We start from the raw sequence: 17,864 nt of genomic DNA, 5'->3' as shown, positions 1-17,864 counted from the left end.
CCTGTTTAAAATCTCCGTGTGCCTGGGCCGCACCCCCAGAGATTCTGATGAGATTGGTGGGGGTGGGGTGGGGACCTGAGCAGCCAGAGATTTAAACCTGCCTGGTGATGCTCCAGTACCTGAAAATTTGGGAAAGAGGAAAATCATGTATTTCAGATAACAATTGGCCTCACTGGTTTAAATTGAGAAGTATGTCACCTGAAAGTGTCTAGAGGTTGAAGAAAAGCATAGGGAGCATATTATTTGAAAACGTAACTAATGCACTTGAATAAGTGTCGCCTACGTTTTACATCCTGTAACGTGCAGCCTGGTTTAGAGCCACTGGGTGGATGGACCTTCCTGAAACACTGCTTTGTGGCTCAAAAAAGTCAATGAGAGAGTTTCTAGTACTCTGGAATTTTGTAGCAATCCAAGCGACTCCCCCTTTTCCAAGGAGTGATTTTGGAACGACCAAGTCTTATATTTGCACATATATATATGTCAATACAGCATCATCTTGTAGCGTTAATACAATAAATAAATAAGCATCTGACTTTATTCCTTCAATGGTCTGCCCGTGTGGGCCCGGTGAGGGCTGGACGTAAAGAGCTTCCTCATTGGTTTTCACTGCTTCACGGTTTTCCAGAATGTAAACATGCCATCGTTTATTTAATGGTGTTTTTGAACTGGTGATCCGTGAGCCACTTTAACTTGAGATGCTTTTGTGGCCTGTGTGGTGATTAAAAATTTCTTACTGAGATGCTAACTTTAAAACACATGAGAAGATTTCCCCTGAACATCTGGATTTCAGTTTCTTCTAGAAACCCAGGCTCCCTGGCTGGGCTGGGCTGGTCGGTGGAGCTGAGTGGAGCCACCCGACCCTCCCGTTGGGCCCCTTCCTGTCCCTCCTCCCTCATTCACTTTACCTGCCTTTCCTGCAGGTAGTAGTTGAGTTTGAGACCCCAGACCAACCTGTCCCCTCTTGGTGGTCAGTTTGGTTGTTACCCCTGAGTGACGCTGTGCTGAGTGTGCTCTCAGGGTCTCCCCACCCACATGGGCTGGTGTTCCTCTGGGATCAGACCCCAGGAAGGGAGAATGTGGCTCCCTGTTTCCTGCCCCTCCCCCTGCTGTGCTGAGAAGCCCATTCATTTAGCAAATGTTGACTGAGTACTTCCTCTGGGCCAGGCCAGCATTTAAGGGCTGGGTCCCTGTCGCCTCTTTCCCACAGGAACTCCCCATCCCCTGGGGTGACACCTGGAAGACCCTTGGCCTAATGGGAGGTCAGGGCTGGGTGACCCTGGGCTGGAGGTGGATCTGTAACCCTCATCCTCTGTGCTCCGTCCCTGCAGGGGATAAGAACCAGGTGTGCAGGGTCAAGGGTCACCTGTGGAAGCTGTTGTCCCCAGCCAGGCTGGCCACTCGGGCCCACCGGAGCAAATGGCTGGAGAGTTACCTGCTGCACCTGGAGGAGATGGGCGTGTCGGAGGAGATGCAGGCGCGGGCTCTGGTGCTGCAGCTCTGGGCCACACAGGTGGGTGTGTGCAGGTGTGGACGTGAGGCTGTGCATATGAGTGCTTGTGTGGCGTGTGTGCCCTCATGTGCGTGTGTGCCATCAGGCACACTTAGGCACATGCCTGCGAGCACGTATGCATGTGCCTGCATGGGCGCTCACATCCTGGTGCATGTAGGTGAACATGAGTGAGGTGTGCCGCTGCGAGTGTGGCTGTGGGGAGGTGCGCACACACCCAGCTGTCTGCCCCAGTTCCCTGACTCTCTTAACTGTCGAACAGGATCATTCATTCGATATATATGTTTTTAATTTGGAAAAACATCAAACTTACAGAGAAGCTGTATGAATAGTTTAATGAACTCATATATACTTCACCTTGATTCCCCAGTTTTAAACATTTGACCACATTTGCTTTCTCTCTGTCTCCTACTGTGCGTATCTTATTGAACCATTTGCAAATTAGTTGCAGACATCATGATTCTTTGCCCCTAATTACTTCAGCGTGCATCTCCCAGGAGCAAGAATATTCCCTTACATCATCATTTGATCAGCACAGTGATCAAATTCAGGACAGTTAACCCAGATACAGGATCATTATCTAATATACAGTCCACATTCCAATTTTGCCAGTTGTCTTAATAATACTCTTTATGGCTCATCTTGGTCCAGCATCCAACTCAGGATCACACACTGCATTTAGTCATTCTTCCTTTTTAGTTTTCTTCGATATGGAACAGTTTTGGCGCCTTTAGTTGTTTTTCGCGACCTTGAGATTATTGAAGTATGCAGACCAGTTATCTTGAAGACTCATTTAAAAGTTCCACTGAGTACTTACCATGGACCTCAAAGACCCTGCTCTGTGTTGCTTCTGTTTCAGTCAGGGGCCGGGGTGGGGCAGACATCAGGGAAAGAGATATAGGGTGATTTTAGATGCTGATAGGCAGGATATAAAACAGGGTCATGACTAGATAGGTCCTGGAGGTCTACTCTGGCCAGGGTGGCCTCTCTGAGGAGGAGATGACTGAGCTGAACCCTGGATGATAAGAAAGATCTAGATTTGGGGACTTGGGGGAAGATGTGGGGATAGAGTATTCCAGGAAGGGGAGGTGGTGGCCATGGAGATGAGGAAGAAGTGCATAGATTCTGGAAACCAAGGGAAGACAGGGCCAGTGAAGCTGGTGAAGGACTAGATACTGGAGTGAGAGAAAGCAGGGCTGAGGTTGCCTCATCTCCAGGCCTGGCTGCTGCCCTCGCCCCAACCGTGAGCCCCTCCTTCTTTGGGCCCCACCTCGGCAGTGACAGTTACACAGGCTGACATTTCTGGGTAATTCCTCTCCCATTGACTTACGACTTATTTTTAGTTTTTTCCCAGAGCCATTAACTGTCCTTGCAGGCAGAGGCTGGGAAGGGTTGGGGGCTGGGTTTAATCAGCAGTTGGGGCCCCATTAGTGTCTGATAACATATTTATGGGCAGTGACTTGGGACTCCAAACTGTCCCCATAATCCCCTATGGAAATGACCTCTGTCAGCAGAACCGGATGCTGGCCTAGTGGCTTGAGTGGCAGCAAGCCCGGCAAACAGCCTTTGGCGGGGCCAGGAGAACTGGGCAAGCGTTGGGGTCAGGGTGTCCTCTGAGATTGAGTTGTTGGCAGCGTCCAGAATTCAGGCAGGTGGAAGACCCTTCAAGATCTCGAGTCTTCTGAGAGTAGGGCCAAGAGGCTGGGTATCCCAGTGGTTTGGGGCACAGGCTCTGTGGACAACCTGCCTGAACTTGGATCCTGCCTTTACCACCACTTGGCAAGTCAGTCCCTTCTTAGTGCCTTGCTTTACTCCTCCGTAAAATAGAGACGGCAGGACCTTCCTCAAGGCGTTGTGGGGAGGATGAAAGGAAGCAATCCATGTAAAATCCTGTAACTGTGCTTGGCAGGTAACTAGTGCTCAATAAACATATTCAAGAAATACTTAGTGAGGGCCCACTGTGTGCCAGGCACCATTCTAGAAGCTGGGAAGAGAGCAGTGAGCAGAACAAAGACCCCTGCCCTTAAGGAGCTGACATCGTGGTGGGAGAAGACAGGCAATTACTAAACACGGAAATATGTAAAATGTATTACAGATCGTAAGTTCTGTGGAGAACAGATAAAGCAGGGAAAAGGGATGGCGGCAGGAGCGAGGAGGGCCTGCTTTTTTGAGTGGTCAAGGAAGGCCTCACCGAGAGGGTGACACATCTGAGCAGAACCTCAAAGCAAGTGAGAGAGTGAGCCATGTAGCTGTGTAGGATGGGGGAGGGGGTGGGCAGCAAGTGCAAAGGCCCTGAGGTGGGGATGAGGGTGATGCGGCAGGGAGGTAGCAGGAGCCAGACCATGCAGGACCCTGTAGGCCATGGGGAGCACTTTTGGCTCTTCCTCTGAAATGGAAACCCTTTAAAGGCTGTGAGCAGAGGAGTGACATGGCCTGCCTTCTGCTTTAGAGGGGTCATTCTGGCTGCATTGCTGAGAATAGACTGTAGTGGGGGGAGTGGAGGCAAGGAGACCAGGGAGGAGGCCGCAGCAATATCCAGGCAAGAGAGGATGGTGCTGGACCAGAGGGCAGAAGGGAGAGGGATTGGCTTCTGGACATATTTCCAGGTAGAGTCAACAGGCTTTGCTCTTGGATGGGACATTAGGAGAAGATGTCAACCAGGATGACTCCAGGCTTGGGCGTGAGTAGCAGGAAGGCTGAAGTTGAGGAAGATGGTGGAAGGAGTGACTTCTGGGGGAGAAAGTCGGGGGTTTGTTTGGGGCATGTTGAGTTCTAGCTGGAGAGCGGGCAGGTAGGAGCGCCTGGAGAAAAGAAGAGTCTGGGGTCCAGGGTTAAGGTCCAGGCTGGACATGTTGGGGGGTTGACAGCGCAGAGATGGTTGTTCAAGGGTGGATGGAGAAGCGGGCCAAGCCCTGGGCCTCTCCAGCGTGGGGGTCGGAAAGATGAGGAGAGCCAGCAAGGGAGACAAGGAGCCGCCAGGGAGGGGAGCTCGGAGGGAGCGCCACCCAGAGGCCGGCTGCAGGAAGTGTTCCAAGGGGTTGAGAAATGGTAGCTGGGATTGCTGTCGTCAGATCTGAGTGAGGAGTAATCATTTCAAAAGATACTGTTGAGCGCTTAACCCGGTGCCAGTCACCCGACTGAGCACTTTACAAACATCATCTCACAGGATCCTCGAAAAGGCTCCGTGAGTCCAGAGCCCCAGACCTGGGGGTCTAGGCTGATGGAGGGGTCAGGGGGTCTCCAGCATCCAGGGGCTAGAGGAGGGCCTGGTGGGCTGAGATCCAAGGTCCAGGCAGGGGAAGAGGCTGGCTCCTAGGGGACGTGGGCTGGGTTGGGGTGGGCTGAGTGGGCGGAGGGAGGAGAGCTCCCAAAGGCCTGCCCCTGCGGGCCCATCATGGTCCGGGCTGCTCTCCCAGCTCTGAGCTGTCAGGCAATGTGTGGCTCTGCTGACCACAGTAGTGCTGGGACTGACACCGCTAACTGTCGCGGCCCCATCAGTCAAGTTTCATTCTTCTCTTCCTTCTCCACGTCTGCCTTGGCCTCAGCAGCCATGGCTGCAGGAACTCCTGGGTGGTCCTGAGTGGGGGGAGGCGGACTGTGGGAGCTGCATGGGCACGGGGTTTACAGATGCTCAGCTGCTCAGTGGAGATGATCGCGATCGTGATCGTGGAGGCACTGCAACGTGAGGATGAAAAGCAAAAGCAGTGTTTCGAGTGAGACAGACTTGGGTGGAATCCCAGCTCTGCCACTGACTAGTTGTGTGACCTTGAATAGATCACTTCACTTTTCTGGGCTTCAATTTCACCATCCAAAAGGAGGAGGTAATAAGAATAATAGCTGTGCACAGAATTGGGTTTTTCCCCTTCAGTAGTTTCATTTTGAGATAATTACAGGTTATAGAAGAGTTGCAAAGATAGTACAGAGAGTTCCCAAATACGCTTCGCCCAGCTCCCCCCAGTGTTAACCTCTTACAGAACCACCGTGCATGTGGGAAAACTAGAAATCAGCGTTGGTACATTACTATTAATTGAAAGTCCATACTTTATCCAGACTTCCCCAGTTTTTCCACTACTGTCCCTTTTCTCTTCCAGGATCCAATCCAGGATCTACTTTGCACTTAGAGTATTCTTTTATTCCCTTAGAAAAAAATTTTAATCACAAAAAAATGAAAATAAATGTAATCTGTGATCTCCCACCCCTCACCTCTGTGTTCTCTCACGCCTCAGATGGGCTTTCCCAGGTGGTGGCAGCAAAGGCCACCAGCAGCTCTTGGCAACTTGGCAGTCCCCATGGAGGAGGGATTCTTTCTCCCGTGAATTCCAGCACAAACCCCAAGTCTGATACCCACTGGCCCAGCCCAGGTCACCTGTCCCCTCTGAGTCCGTCACTGACTGAGTGGCCCAGGCTGGGGTCACATGGTCACACCTGAGGTCTGGAGGGGGTAGTTTCGCCCCAGACAATCCACTGGACTTCACATGAAGTGGAGGTAGTTCTCCGAAGGAAAATGGGCTGCTGTTACCCAAAGGCAGGGGAGTGGTGCGGGGCAAGCAGGGCTGCAGGTGTCCCCACTCCAGTTGACTGACAGTGCGGAGAGGAGGCCACAAGGTGGCGCACGTGAGCCGCTGAGCACCGGGTCTGGCTCACAGTGCGCGCCCCCTGGAGGTCAGATACCGTCGTTCACAGAAAAGGTAGAAGAGAGCACAGGCGCTGCTGGGTGGTGGACTTTTGCTGCAGTGGGAGGGAGGGAGATTAGACAGAAGTGTCCTCGTAAACTGAGGCAAGGTCCTGTGGGAGAACACTCAGCTTCCAGGGTAGTGGACTAAAGATCTCGTGGCTGTGTGATCATACACACATGCACGCTCACACATCGGTGCAGCTGGGCGGAAAGCAGTCTTCGTCACCTCCCTAACTTGCCACAGCTTCTTCCTGAAAGCAAAGTTAACCGAGCAGCCTTGTTTCCCACTCCTGCTTTGTAATTAATGAGTGGTGGCCCCCATCTGACCATCTGGGCAGGTAAAATGGCCTTGGCACTGAGTTAACCCAAAGCTGAATTATTTATCGCCTGCATTCCCCTGGCTGTTTAAGTGATGGACAGCAAGTGACCTTGCTTGTTTCAGCCGGACCTGAGGCTCTGGAGGAAATCTCAGAGAGAGTCCAAGGCCTCCATCGGTTCTCGAACCCGAGGGAGGGGCTGGTGAGAGAGGGGGACCACTTCTGAACACCTACCGTGTGCTCAGCCTGTGGGAGTCACTCGTATTCCTTGTGGCCGCCCCAGGAGTGGGCACGTATTTATTCCCATTTTACCAAGAGGGAGGTTCTGAAACCCAGAGAGGGGAGTGGCTTGTCCAGGGTCACAGGAAGTGGGCAGCTGGGATTTGAACCCAACTCTGCCTGGTCCTGGTCCTGGGCTGTGCCAGCCCACCTCCAAGCCTGCCTTGGAGGTCCCCAGCCCAAAGGAACATAGATGTTTATTTGACAGATACCATTGAGCCCCCCACAATCTGCTGGGCAGTGGGGAGGGACTAGGGCATGCTTAGTTTTCCTTTTCAGTAAGAAGGTGTGATAACGGTGCCTGCTTGATAGGAAGATTGAATGAGGGCACCTGGCACCACTAAATTCATGGCAGCTAAAGAGAAAGAAAATCTGTTTCACCATCATTGATGCTTTGTGCATTTATTTTCTGCCTCTCTCCCCTCCCAGCTTCTGTCCCAGAGGAAACCTCAGTTGCCAGGTTCTTGAATCTCCTTCTAGAGATGGTCTGTGCTTCCTCATATATGTCCCTCTTTAAATGTACACACAAATGGTAGCACGATGAGGCCCCGTCCCGCATCTTGCTTCAGTGCGTCTTGGCTACTGTCCCATATCAGCACGCACAAAGTCAGCTCCTTTTTAGCAACTTCCGGTGTCATCATCCTATGGCTGGGTCATCATTTATCACACTGATCTCCTATTGAGGTTGCTTCCAGTCTTTCCCTGTTACATCAGCACCGTGAGAAGTATCCTTGTGCAAATGTCCTTTCGTCCATGTGCAATAGTGTCTGTAATTGAATTTCTGGTAAACATGATATTTGATGACTCCTTAATATTCCATTATTAAGATTGGATAAGATAGTCATTTATGGTAGACAGAAATCTTCCTCCAAATCAAGGTTAATCGGTATTCCAACCATATCTAGAGTTCATTTAAGGATACCCCATCATATCTTAGCCACATGCTAAATACCGGAGTATTAAAATATTGAGCCAAGGCTGAAGTCTTGGGGCAAGAAATTTTATCCGTTTTCCTAATTATTTACCTATTGGGAAGTTTTACATAATTTTTGTTCAAGAAACTAATAGCTTTCACAGTCATCATTGATTATTGCTGCTTTGCTATATATGCACACAATACTCAAATATTTGAAAGCAAACATTCAGATTTTGTACCAGTTTCTTATTATTGCATAACAACCAACCACAAAAACTCGGTGGCATACCTTGATGAGCGTTTATTTAACTCACCTGTCTGTGGGTCTGCTGGGAGTCAGCTGGTCTAGACCAGGCTCGGCTGGACAGCTCAGCTCTGCCCCGGGTGTTTCTCATCTTCCTCTTGGGACCAGCCAGCTAGCCGGGCAAGTAGAAACCCACAAGGTCTCTTAAGGCCTAGACTTAGCACTGCTGTTCTGTCCATTCTGCCTCGTTCTATTGGCCTAAGCAGGTCACATGGCTCAGCCCAACTCCAAGGGGCTGAGGAAATACGCTCTGCCCCTTTAATGTGAGGAAGTGCAGAGTCACACGGTAAGAAGCATGCATGCAGGGAAGGTTGGGGAATTGGGGCTAAGGATGCATCCATCCTCAGATGTTAACAGTAATCTTAACTGATATACTTTGTACTGACATTTTCGCTGATTAGCTATGGAGGTTTCCTGTGTGACCTCAGATCAATGATTTTGCTCAAGGTCAGGGATGCCAAGAGTGGCCTTGAAGCGGGCATTGGGCTAGGCCAAAGCCACCAGAGCATATTTGGGCCGTGTCCTGAGGCCGAAGATAGACATGGGTCCTCAGGAGTGGGAAGCCAGGCCTCCCGGCCCCAGTGCCTTGGCCCAGGCTGTGTCTGTGGCACAGACTGGTGAGCTCCCAGCCCAGCTTTGCGCTCTTGATGCTGTAACGGGGGCGCCTTCTCGTTTCAGGGGAACATGGGTCCTGCCGCCTTCTGGGTCCTGCTCTTCCTTCTCAGGACCCCCGAGGCCCTGGCTGCTGTCCGCGGAGAGCTTGAGCCTATGCTCTTGCAAGCAGAGCAGCCCATTTCGCAGATGACCGCCCTCCCACAGAAGGTTTTGGACAGCATGCCTGTGCTTGGTGAGACAGTCAGACCCTCCAAGACAGCCCCAAAGGCCAGGGCATCATGGGCCCCCAAGCCCGCCCTCCCCGTCATGGGTTCCCGGCGTCCAGGGTCCATCGGTGTCCTCTGACCTAGGGTCCCCCTGGGCCTCCTGTCTTCATAGACCTGGCATCTCCATGCCCTGGTCTCCACTACCCATGTTCCATGGTCTCAGTGGGAGATTTTTTGTTGCAAGTGGCAAAACACCTAACTTAAATGGGCTGAAGCAGAAAAGGGACTTCACGTGGGGCAGGTAACTAAAAAGTCTAGAGGGACTGGCTTCAGGCACAGGTAGATCCAGGTGCTTTAGCAATGCCATCAGGTCTTTGTCCATCCTCAGCCTCATTTTCCACTGGGTTGACTCCAGTCTCAGGCTGGCAAGATGGCTGCCAGTGGCTCCGGGCTGATGTGTTCCCGGCTCTGGGAGGGTGTGCTTCTCTGCAACGTTCCTACCCAGAGCCCCAGGAATGTGTCTCTTTGGCTCTCTTTGGGTCATGTGCCCATCTGGAGCCAATCATGGGTGCTCTGATTAGTGAAATCAACAGCCCAACCCCTGAGAGTGGGGGAGGGGATGGTCCCCAGAAGAAAGCAGGGAACTGTTTCCAGAAACGGAATGTATGCTGGGCAGGCAGACACAACCAATATGGCTGGCCCTGCTCTTTCCCTAGCCTGCTCTGGTATCTCCCTGGAAGATACCTTCCCTCACAGCTTCTTTTAGGGTCAGACCCAAACCTTCATGTCCAAAGTCTCTGAAGACTGCAGCAATCACATCTCATCACTTGGCCATTTTGGGTCTTGCTTTGTGATGGTGGGCAAGTCATGCACCCTCTCTGAGCCTTTCCACCTGCCTCTGTAAAATGAGAGCTGGGGGTGGCATTCGAGTGGGGAAGAGGACAGTGCTGAACCCCCCTTTTACCTGCCCTGTGCAGACAGCGTGCTGAGTGAGAGCCTCAGGCTCACCGCTGCACCCTTCATCACCCGCGAGGTCGTGGTGGACATGGCCTTGCCCATGGCAGATGGGCGGGAATTCACCCTGCGATGTGGCGACCGCCTCCTCCTCTTCCCCTTCCTGAGTCCCCAGAAGGACCCGGAGATCTACACAGACCCAGAGGTAAAAGGCAGACCAGGGGCTGTGGGGGAGGATGAGTGGCTTCAGGATCTGTCCTATCTGAGTGGCAGCCAGTTCTGCTCTTTGTTTGCTGGGGAACCTTGCCCCGATCACTTCATCTCTCTGTATCTCTGTTTCCTCACCTGTGAAATGGACCTCAGAATAGCACCTGCCTCACAGGGTTGTCAGGAAGATTAAATGTGATCATGTAACCAAGATCTTCATAGCACCTGGCACACACTAAGCGCTTTGCAGGGGACAGCTGAGCAATTTTTCCTGTTTTCAGAATGTTATAATGTCAGCTTCCCAGCACTTTTACCTCTCCCTGGAATTTGAGATGGGGCAAACTTTTACAATTTTTAACAGGTTTGGATGTTTTCTGTGTGCCAGGTTCTGTGCTGTGCATCCATGCCTCCATCCAACCATCCATCCATCCATCCATCCATCCATGCATCCATCCATCCACCCACCATCCATCCATCCATCTATCCATCCATGCAACCATCCATCCATCACCTCACCCTTCCACCTGTCTATCCACCAGTCCATTCACCTATCCTTCCACCCATCCTTCATTTAGCACCTACTCTGTACAACAAAGCCCTATGCTCAGACACAATCTTCACATTACCACTCTACAATGTAACCAAAGGAAATTGGCCTTCTCTTTTTTAAAAATAATTTTAATTTCTTTTATTTTAAATTGCAAAAGTAATATATACTTATAAGATAGAAATATAGACATATATATTTAAAAGTAAAAACTTATCTTCATTCCACTTCCTCTCCAGTTCCACAGGGTTCTCTAACAGTGGTTGGGAGCGTGTCCTTTAGATAATATTTATGCCTTTACAGACATACACACAACACACACACATATGAATAGGCAGGTGTGTAGTACAGGATCACACAATACATGTTATTCCAACACTTTCTTTTTTCATTCAACAACCAGTCCTTTTATTATTTTTCTTAATTAATTAATTTATTTGTTTTTATTTTTGGCTGTATTGCGTCTTCACTGCAGTGCGTGGGCTTCTCATTGTTGTGGCTTCTCTTGTTGTGGAGCACAGGCTCTAGGCGTGAGGGCTTCAGTAGTTGTGGCGCGCAGGCTCAGTAGCTGTGGCGCACGGGCTTAGTTGGTCCACGGCATGTGGGATCTTCCTGGAGCAGGGCTCGAACCCGTGTTCCCTGCATTGGCAGGCAGATTCTTAACCACTGCGCCACTAGGGAAGCCCTCAACAACCAGTCTTAAAAGTTCTTTCCATGTCAGCACACACAGACCAAGCTCAACATTATAAAGACCTGCCATAATTTTTAACCAGTCCCCTATCAGTTGGGCTTTACATTATTTCCAGTTTTTCTCTCTTATAAACAAGACTGTGATGAACATCCTCATACATTTTTCTTTGTCCATGCCTATTTTGGGGGTGGCATCAGAAAGGGACCTTCTTCCTATTTCAGGTATTTAAATACAACCGATTCCTGAACCCTGATGGATCAGAGAAGAAAGACTTTTACAAGGATGGGAAGCGACTGAAGAATTACAGCATGCCATGGGGAGCAGGGCACAACCAGTGCCTGGGGAGGGGTTATGCCATCAGCAGCATCAAACAGTGAGTACCGGGCACGGGGAGCCGAGTGCCTCATAAATTCTCCTCCCTGGGCCCCAAGAGCCTTGGCCTTCGGATCACAAACAGATTGGACCAGGGGTTATGACATCCGCCTGTCCTTCTGTCCAGCTGGGTAACCTTCTGTGCCTCTGTCTCCTCAACTGTAAAATAGGAGTACTGATCATACTACATCCCAGGGGTGTCGGGACAAATGAAGTGGACTTTCTAGGTACTTTAGCCGCTGCCTGGCTTATTGTAGGTATTTGATAAAAGTTATTATTTGTGATTACTAATATTACTATTATTAATGTTTAGGCATTATGCTAGTGAATGGGCACATTACATTAAGCTTTTGGCCTCAGCTTTCTCAACAGTAAAATGGAGATAATAATACAGTTGGTTCTGCTCTAACGCTTCATGTGCATTGCTAAAAATCCCCACACCATGGGAAATCACAAAGTAAAAACCACAGGATTGTGGGGGAAATAGGGCTGGGGCCCAACCCTCAAAAACTTCACCAGTGACACACACACAAAAAGATATGCACCTAGGAAAATACAGTAGTATAGGTTTACACATGTTAAATGGAATAAACAGAAATACCTAAGTGCTCCAATAAATATGGTGCTTTACTTTGAAAACGGCCTGACGTTTGCCATGCAAGTGGGCATTGGATGGAGCTGTGAGTTACGATGACGCCTGGGAGGAGGGTTATCTGAGGTCAGACGCCTGAAGGGGATGGTGTGGGTCACCACTCACTGGTGTGTGCGTTTTGTGAATTCCTGCTCAGCTTGGTTCAGCTGGGTGCAGTTTTTCATTCTCCCAGTGTTTCTTGCAGATGAAATGACCACAAGCAAATGTGAAATTTGTGTTACGCTTCATTCTTGCCCTAATAGATCAATCCCACTGGAACAAATGCACATGTTCAAAACAAGTGTTGCAGCAGAACCGACTGAAGTTCCCACTCCATAAAGTTTTTGGACAGATAAAAAGAGATAATGGATATGAAATGCTTAGCACTGTGTCTGGAACATAGTGTTCAATAATTGAGCTAATTTGTTATTATTTTAATCTCAGTTAATTGTCATGATACCTGCCAGCTGGTCAGTCTATCACTGACTCCAGAGGTCAAATCATTCCTCACGGTCAGGCACCTGATGGAGTGGAGGTGCCAGGATCCAAATCCAGGTGTGGGTACAGATACCTTCCACCCCCCCCCCCACCCATATAAACTCACCCTCTACCATCCTGCAGCTTCAGAGCTGGAATGGATACATCCCACCTTGTTGACCTTCTTTGACCAGATGGAGAAACCGAGGCCCCGAGTGGGAAGAATCACACGCCCTTAAGAGGCAGAGCCCAGGGACTTCCCTGGTGGTCCAGTGGTTAAGACTCTGTGCTTCCACTGCAGGGGGCATGGGTTCGATCCCTGGTAGGGGAACTAAGATCCCATGGCCAAAAAACAAAAGGCAGAGCCCAGGTGTGCGCCCAGCTCTCCTGCCCAGAACGTTGACATTGCTCTGTCCTCATCTTCCCTCTTTTTCAGTCGTTCAATAAGATTAGAGAATCCCTGCCATGCATTCTGTCCGGCATTGGGCATCTGGTTCGCCCTGGGAGCAGGTGGTAAGGTCCAGAGTAGTAGAGGATCCAGCCTGACCTTTATTAACACAGGTGGTGGTAAGATAAGGCAGGTGGAACCCGTTCACGTCAGGTGGGGCTGCCACCACATTTCGGGGCCCACTGATGACATCATCACGTGGTTTGTGTACTTACTAGGACAGCTTTCCAGAAGGTGGCAGTAAAGAGTGCCTGCCTGCTCTTGCAAAGCTGGTATATTCTAACAGTTTTCCCCAGACAGCAGTAAGATATCTGGAGGGAGGGGTGCCTGCTTCTGATCTCACAAAGGCAGCTGTGGCTCAGCAGCAGCCCAGACGAGGCAGACGGTTCCAGGAGTTTGGTGGGGGTCTGGGCTGCGTATGGTGGGAGAATCAACAAGGGTCACTGTCCGTGTTAATCACAAGCTAGGCTGTGCTCTGCTGTGTCAAACGACCTCCAAGTCTCAGTGGCTCGTATAACAAAGGTTTAGTTCCCACTCACACAACGTTGGCTGTGGGTTTGGGGGGGCTCTTCCCCTCCGTGCAGGGACTCAGGGGCCAGGATCTTCCCATCTTCCCACTCCATCGTCTCCGCATGGAACCCACACAGCTGCCAGGCAGTAGGGAAAGCTGGAGAGTCAGGCACTAGCTCGGAAATGCTTTGATGTGGAATTGACCCACGTCACTCCTGCCCACAGGCCGTCAGCCAGGACTCGGGAGCTCCTGGGCTGGTGAGCAGGAAATGCCTGTGCTCTGCTCTCGCGCCCTCCTTTCCCACTTTAACCAAAGTGAGAGCTGGGGTGAGACCCAGGAGGACGCCATTGCTTTCCTGCCTGACTCCAAACAGGCCTCCCACTCTCCCCCTTCATGCCTTCAACACTGTCTCTCTGCAGATTCGTGTTCCTCGTGCTGGCGCGCTTTGACCTGGAGCTGATCAGCCCGGACGTGGAGATGCCCTTGTTTGACCTCAGCAGGTACGGCTTGGGGCTGATGCAGCCGGAACACGACGTGCCTGTCCGTTACCGCATCCGGCCTTGAGCTCCGGGGCAGATGGGACTCCACGCACCCAGCCTGACCCTAGTCGCCCAACGTTCTGTGCCTGCGTTCGGCCTGGGTACAGAGCTTTGAACACCCAACGGTGCCAAGCGTTATCCCTTCCCTACTGTTTTTCCTAGAAGGCTGTGTCTGGGGGAGGGGAAAGTAGGGGAGTGAAGAAAAGACACTAAAAGCTCTGCGGATTATCTGCTGCAAAGGTTAAGTTCCAAAATGAGGCTCTTTCCGCTCCCAGCCCCTCTTGACCCTCTCACCTTTAGGATACCCACTAAAGCTCGGGCAGACGGGGCACAACTAGGAGACCCCACTGCTCTGCCCCCAGCCCCCACGGGCTGCCGTCCAAGGCCCTGACAGTGGTGCCATCCAGACCCTAACCAGTCCGAGCAGATGCTGGCCACTAAAAGGCCATTTGGGCCTGGCAGTGCGTCTGTTGAAATAAACTCTGTCCCCAAATTTTTATTAAACTACCTAAAGCCAAAGAGTCTCTTACACTATCTGCTTTCCTAGGCGCCCCACTTGCTAGACACTTCCCCCATCTCTCCGTTCACACCGATCCTTGAGAAAATGCTGGAGGGTTTCCCGATGCTGGTGCATCCCCAGTGTGGAGTGGGGGCAGCCTCCAGATGATGGGCTCTGAGGACCAGGCTTCTGTGCGTTACAGTTATGGGCTCCAGACGGGGTGGGTGTTCCCAGCGCTGGGACTCAGGCAGGGAGTTAGCAAGACACAGCCCCGACTGGATGGCCCCAGTGAAAGGAAGCGGCCAGGGCTCCTGGGACTGGTCAAGCCAAAGAAGAGGAGGTGTTGGTTTCCTACATTCTAGCTTAGAAGCTCCAGCTGTGGGCCCCGTCCAGATTGCAGGCCTGTTTTGTTTGTCCTACATTTAAAAAAAAATACATTAGTGTTATCTTGTCATCTTTGGGAAAGTTGATTCAAAATGTCCAGCTTCTCTTGAAAACTTGAAAGATCTGTCCACACTGGGCCCATATTCCCAAGGGCAACCACTGGCCAGAGCTCAGTAGCAGCTGTCTCCCTACCGGGGGCCTGTGGGCTCTGGTTCACCAGGATTTCTACTTGGTCTGCTTTTCTAGTCACAGCACCTCCTGTCCCCCGAAGACACCCAAGTTTGAGAACCCTGTTCCTACTCTTAGAGGTGATATTGTAGGAGGTGGTGGGAACCCGCTGATTGGTTCTCAGACCAATGGTCCATCCTATCCTGGGTGCACCACCCTTTGATCGAACAGATCAGTGATGAAAACTTGCCTTTGCATCAGCTTTAGGAAAAAAAAAAAGATCAAAAAGAAAAATTGCCTGGAAACTTTTATTATGATGACAAGTATTAATATTAGGTCCTGTTTATTGAGGACCCTCTAAATGCCTGTGACAGGAACAGTAGATATAGTATTTCTACTTTTCACGGCATCTCTGCAAAGAGAGGATGGTTATGCCCTCTTTATAGTTGAGGAAATGGGCTCAGAGAGGTGAAGTGACTTGCCCAGAGTCGCACAGCTTGTAAGCTGATAGAATTTTGCAAACAGACTTACTGTCCCAGTAGCAAATGCTAGATGGGTGGCTCTGTGCTCTTTGGGCTCAATGGGTTGGTGGACCGGCAGTTCTGTTTGGCATCAGAGAGCTGACAGAGCCAGAGACACCCATGGGTGGATGCATCTCATGAGATGTGGACACGCATACACACATATAGCTAGGTCCCTGTAGCTTTAGCTGGAGCGAGAAGGGAGGACCTGAGATCTCTGAATGTTCCAGGGGCTAGTCTCTTCTCAGGGCGGCACCGGGGCTTGGGGGCTTCCCTGGCCCTCAGCCTCCAGGCGGCCCTAGGATTCCCAGACAGGCACTGTGATTGGCAGGAGGCGGGATATCCCCAGGGAAACCCATCTTCACGCCTGGGTGACCCCCACTGCCTCCTGCTTCTTAACTCTGCAGGAAATCAGGGCTGGCAACCTCCTGTGGGAGGACGGAGCCAGTTTCCATGGCAACCCTCAGCTGCCTCTTCCTTCCTGGCTTGGAAGGGAAGGGAGGAGGCCGCAGAAATAGCTCCAGGAAGATCTCTTGTACGTGGCTGCTACCCTGGTGTGCTGGGGAAAAGCCCTTCTGATTTCCCCCTTCCAAATCAGGGCTGCTTTGTCACTGAGACTAGATTCTCACCTGTGTTCAAAAAAGGGCCTTTTCCCTTTAAAGGTGACACCTTGGAGCCACAATCATTAGGAAGAGACGATTCTCCCACCAGGCAGCTCCAGCTGGTATCAGAGATATTGAAATACAGCTTGGGAGACAATGCTTTAAACCCACCTTTGTTTCAATCTTTATTATTTTTTCTTTCTTCTTTTAAAAAATATAAGCTATAGAGAAAAGAGGGAGAGAGGAGTGGGTTAGCTCCTTGCTACAGGTTATTTAGGAAGGTACCCAGATGTCGTTGTATTTCTTCATACTTTGTTTTAGAATCACAAAATTGCAGGACCTATGTCAGAAATATTCTTAGGTTGACCTAAGGGAGTGTTTCTTTACCATCATCGTGATTATTATTTTTTGCTATATTTTGTATTGTTATTTACCAGGTATTTTCCTTTAAACAGTCTCATTTTTTAAACTTAAATTTGTTTAAAAAGGGGACTTTTTTTCCTCTGCCGGTAACAACATGTATCGCTTGCTGCCAGAAATAGAAAGTGACTGAAAAAGAAATCTGCTGGGGAGGGGTCCTCTGTGCTGGTGTCACCAAGGCTCGGAGCCTGAGCTCTGTCTCTTCTCTGTTACAAAATGAAACAAACACATGTTTGAGTGGCGTTAAGGCCACGCCAGCACCACCCTGAGACTCTGTCCATGACAGTCACAGGGTGGGGGGAAGGGAGAGAAAGAGGAGTAGGCTGCCCACCACATGGGCGTGCATTACGCCTGGTGCGAGGGCTGCCCAGGGTCATCTCCTGCCACCAGTGGGTCCCGCCCACAGTGAGCTGGGGACATCCCACCTGCCCATTCTCCAGATGGAAAAACAAGCTTGGAGAGATGAATCGTCTGGCTCAGCGTCACTGATTTGTGTGTTTGTTGTTTCTTAAAGACGGTGTTTCGTGAGTAGCAGTGATTTTTCCACCTTGCTGTTTTAACAAAGAATTCTATTTTTATATAATATTATCGAGTCGAAATGTGCTGAAATACATTAAATCACCCTTGTTTGTGGAACTGCCTCTGAGTGTGATTCAGATTGAGAGTTGGCTGTGTCCAGAATAGCGAGGTTAGTGCCTGGGAAGGGAGCACAGAGTCCGTATGTGCCTGGCTCTGGGACAGGGCCTTTCATGGACAGAATCAAGTCGCACCTCCAGCCACCCTCCAGACCATATATTATTATCTCCATTTTTACAAAGGAGGAAACTGAGGGTCAGAAAGTGAAGTGGCTGGCCCAGGATCTTGTGGTTAATAAGTAGTAGACACGGGATTCAAATGCAGGCCTCCCTGCTTCCTGAGACCATGTTCAGGATCTTTCTATCAACAATCCTCCTGATGGCAGAGGAGGGACCGGGTACCCTTAGCGGATTTTGGGGAGGAGGCTCACAGCCCAAAGTAAGGCAAGCAAAAAAGTGTCTTACAAGTTCACTAAATGTTACCTATCCTTCATGCAGA

General features: G+C 50.5%; 1 protein-coding gene across 3 annotated transcripts in view; it reads left to right on the top strand.

Moving 5' to 3' along the window:
• The window catches only part of PTGIS (prostaglandin I2 synthase), a 43,463-nt gene extending 26,037 nt beyond the window's left edge, over positions 1 to 17,426 (top strand). For all 3 annotated transcript variants that reach the window (XM_033840960.2, XM_073793092.1, XM_073793091.1), the window contains 5 exons: positions 1,329 to 1,510; positions 8,677 to 8,845; positions 9,797 to 9,978; positions 11,440 to 11,591; positions 14,077 to 17,426. In XM_033840960.2, the coding sequence (XP_033696851.1) occupies positions 1,329 to 1,510; positions 8,677 to 8,845; positions 9,797 to 9,978; positions 11,440 to 11,591; positions 14,077 to 14,221 (830 nt within the window). In that variant the 3' untranslated portion in view covers positions 14,222 to 17,426. The remainder of the gene's footprint in view (positions 1 to 1,328; positions 1,511 to 8,676; positions 8,846 to 9,796; positions 9,979 to 11,439; positions 11,592 to 14,076) is intronic.
• The last annotated feature ends 438 nt before the right edge of the window (positions 17,427 to 17,864 follow it).

Source organism: Tursiops truncatus, chromosome 15 (assembly GCF_011762595.2).
Source record: "Tursiops truncatus isolate mTurTru1 chromosome 15, mTurTru1.mat.Y, whole genome shotgun sequence".
Lineage (NCBI taxonomy): Eukaryota > Metazoa > Chordata > Mammalia > Artiodactyla > Delphinidae > Tursiops > Tursiops truncatus.
The sequence above is the reverse complement of the archived record's forward strand: the minus strand, read 5'-3'. Positions and strand labels throughout refer to the sequence as shown.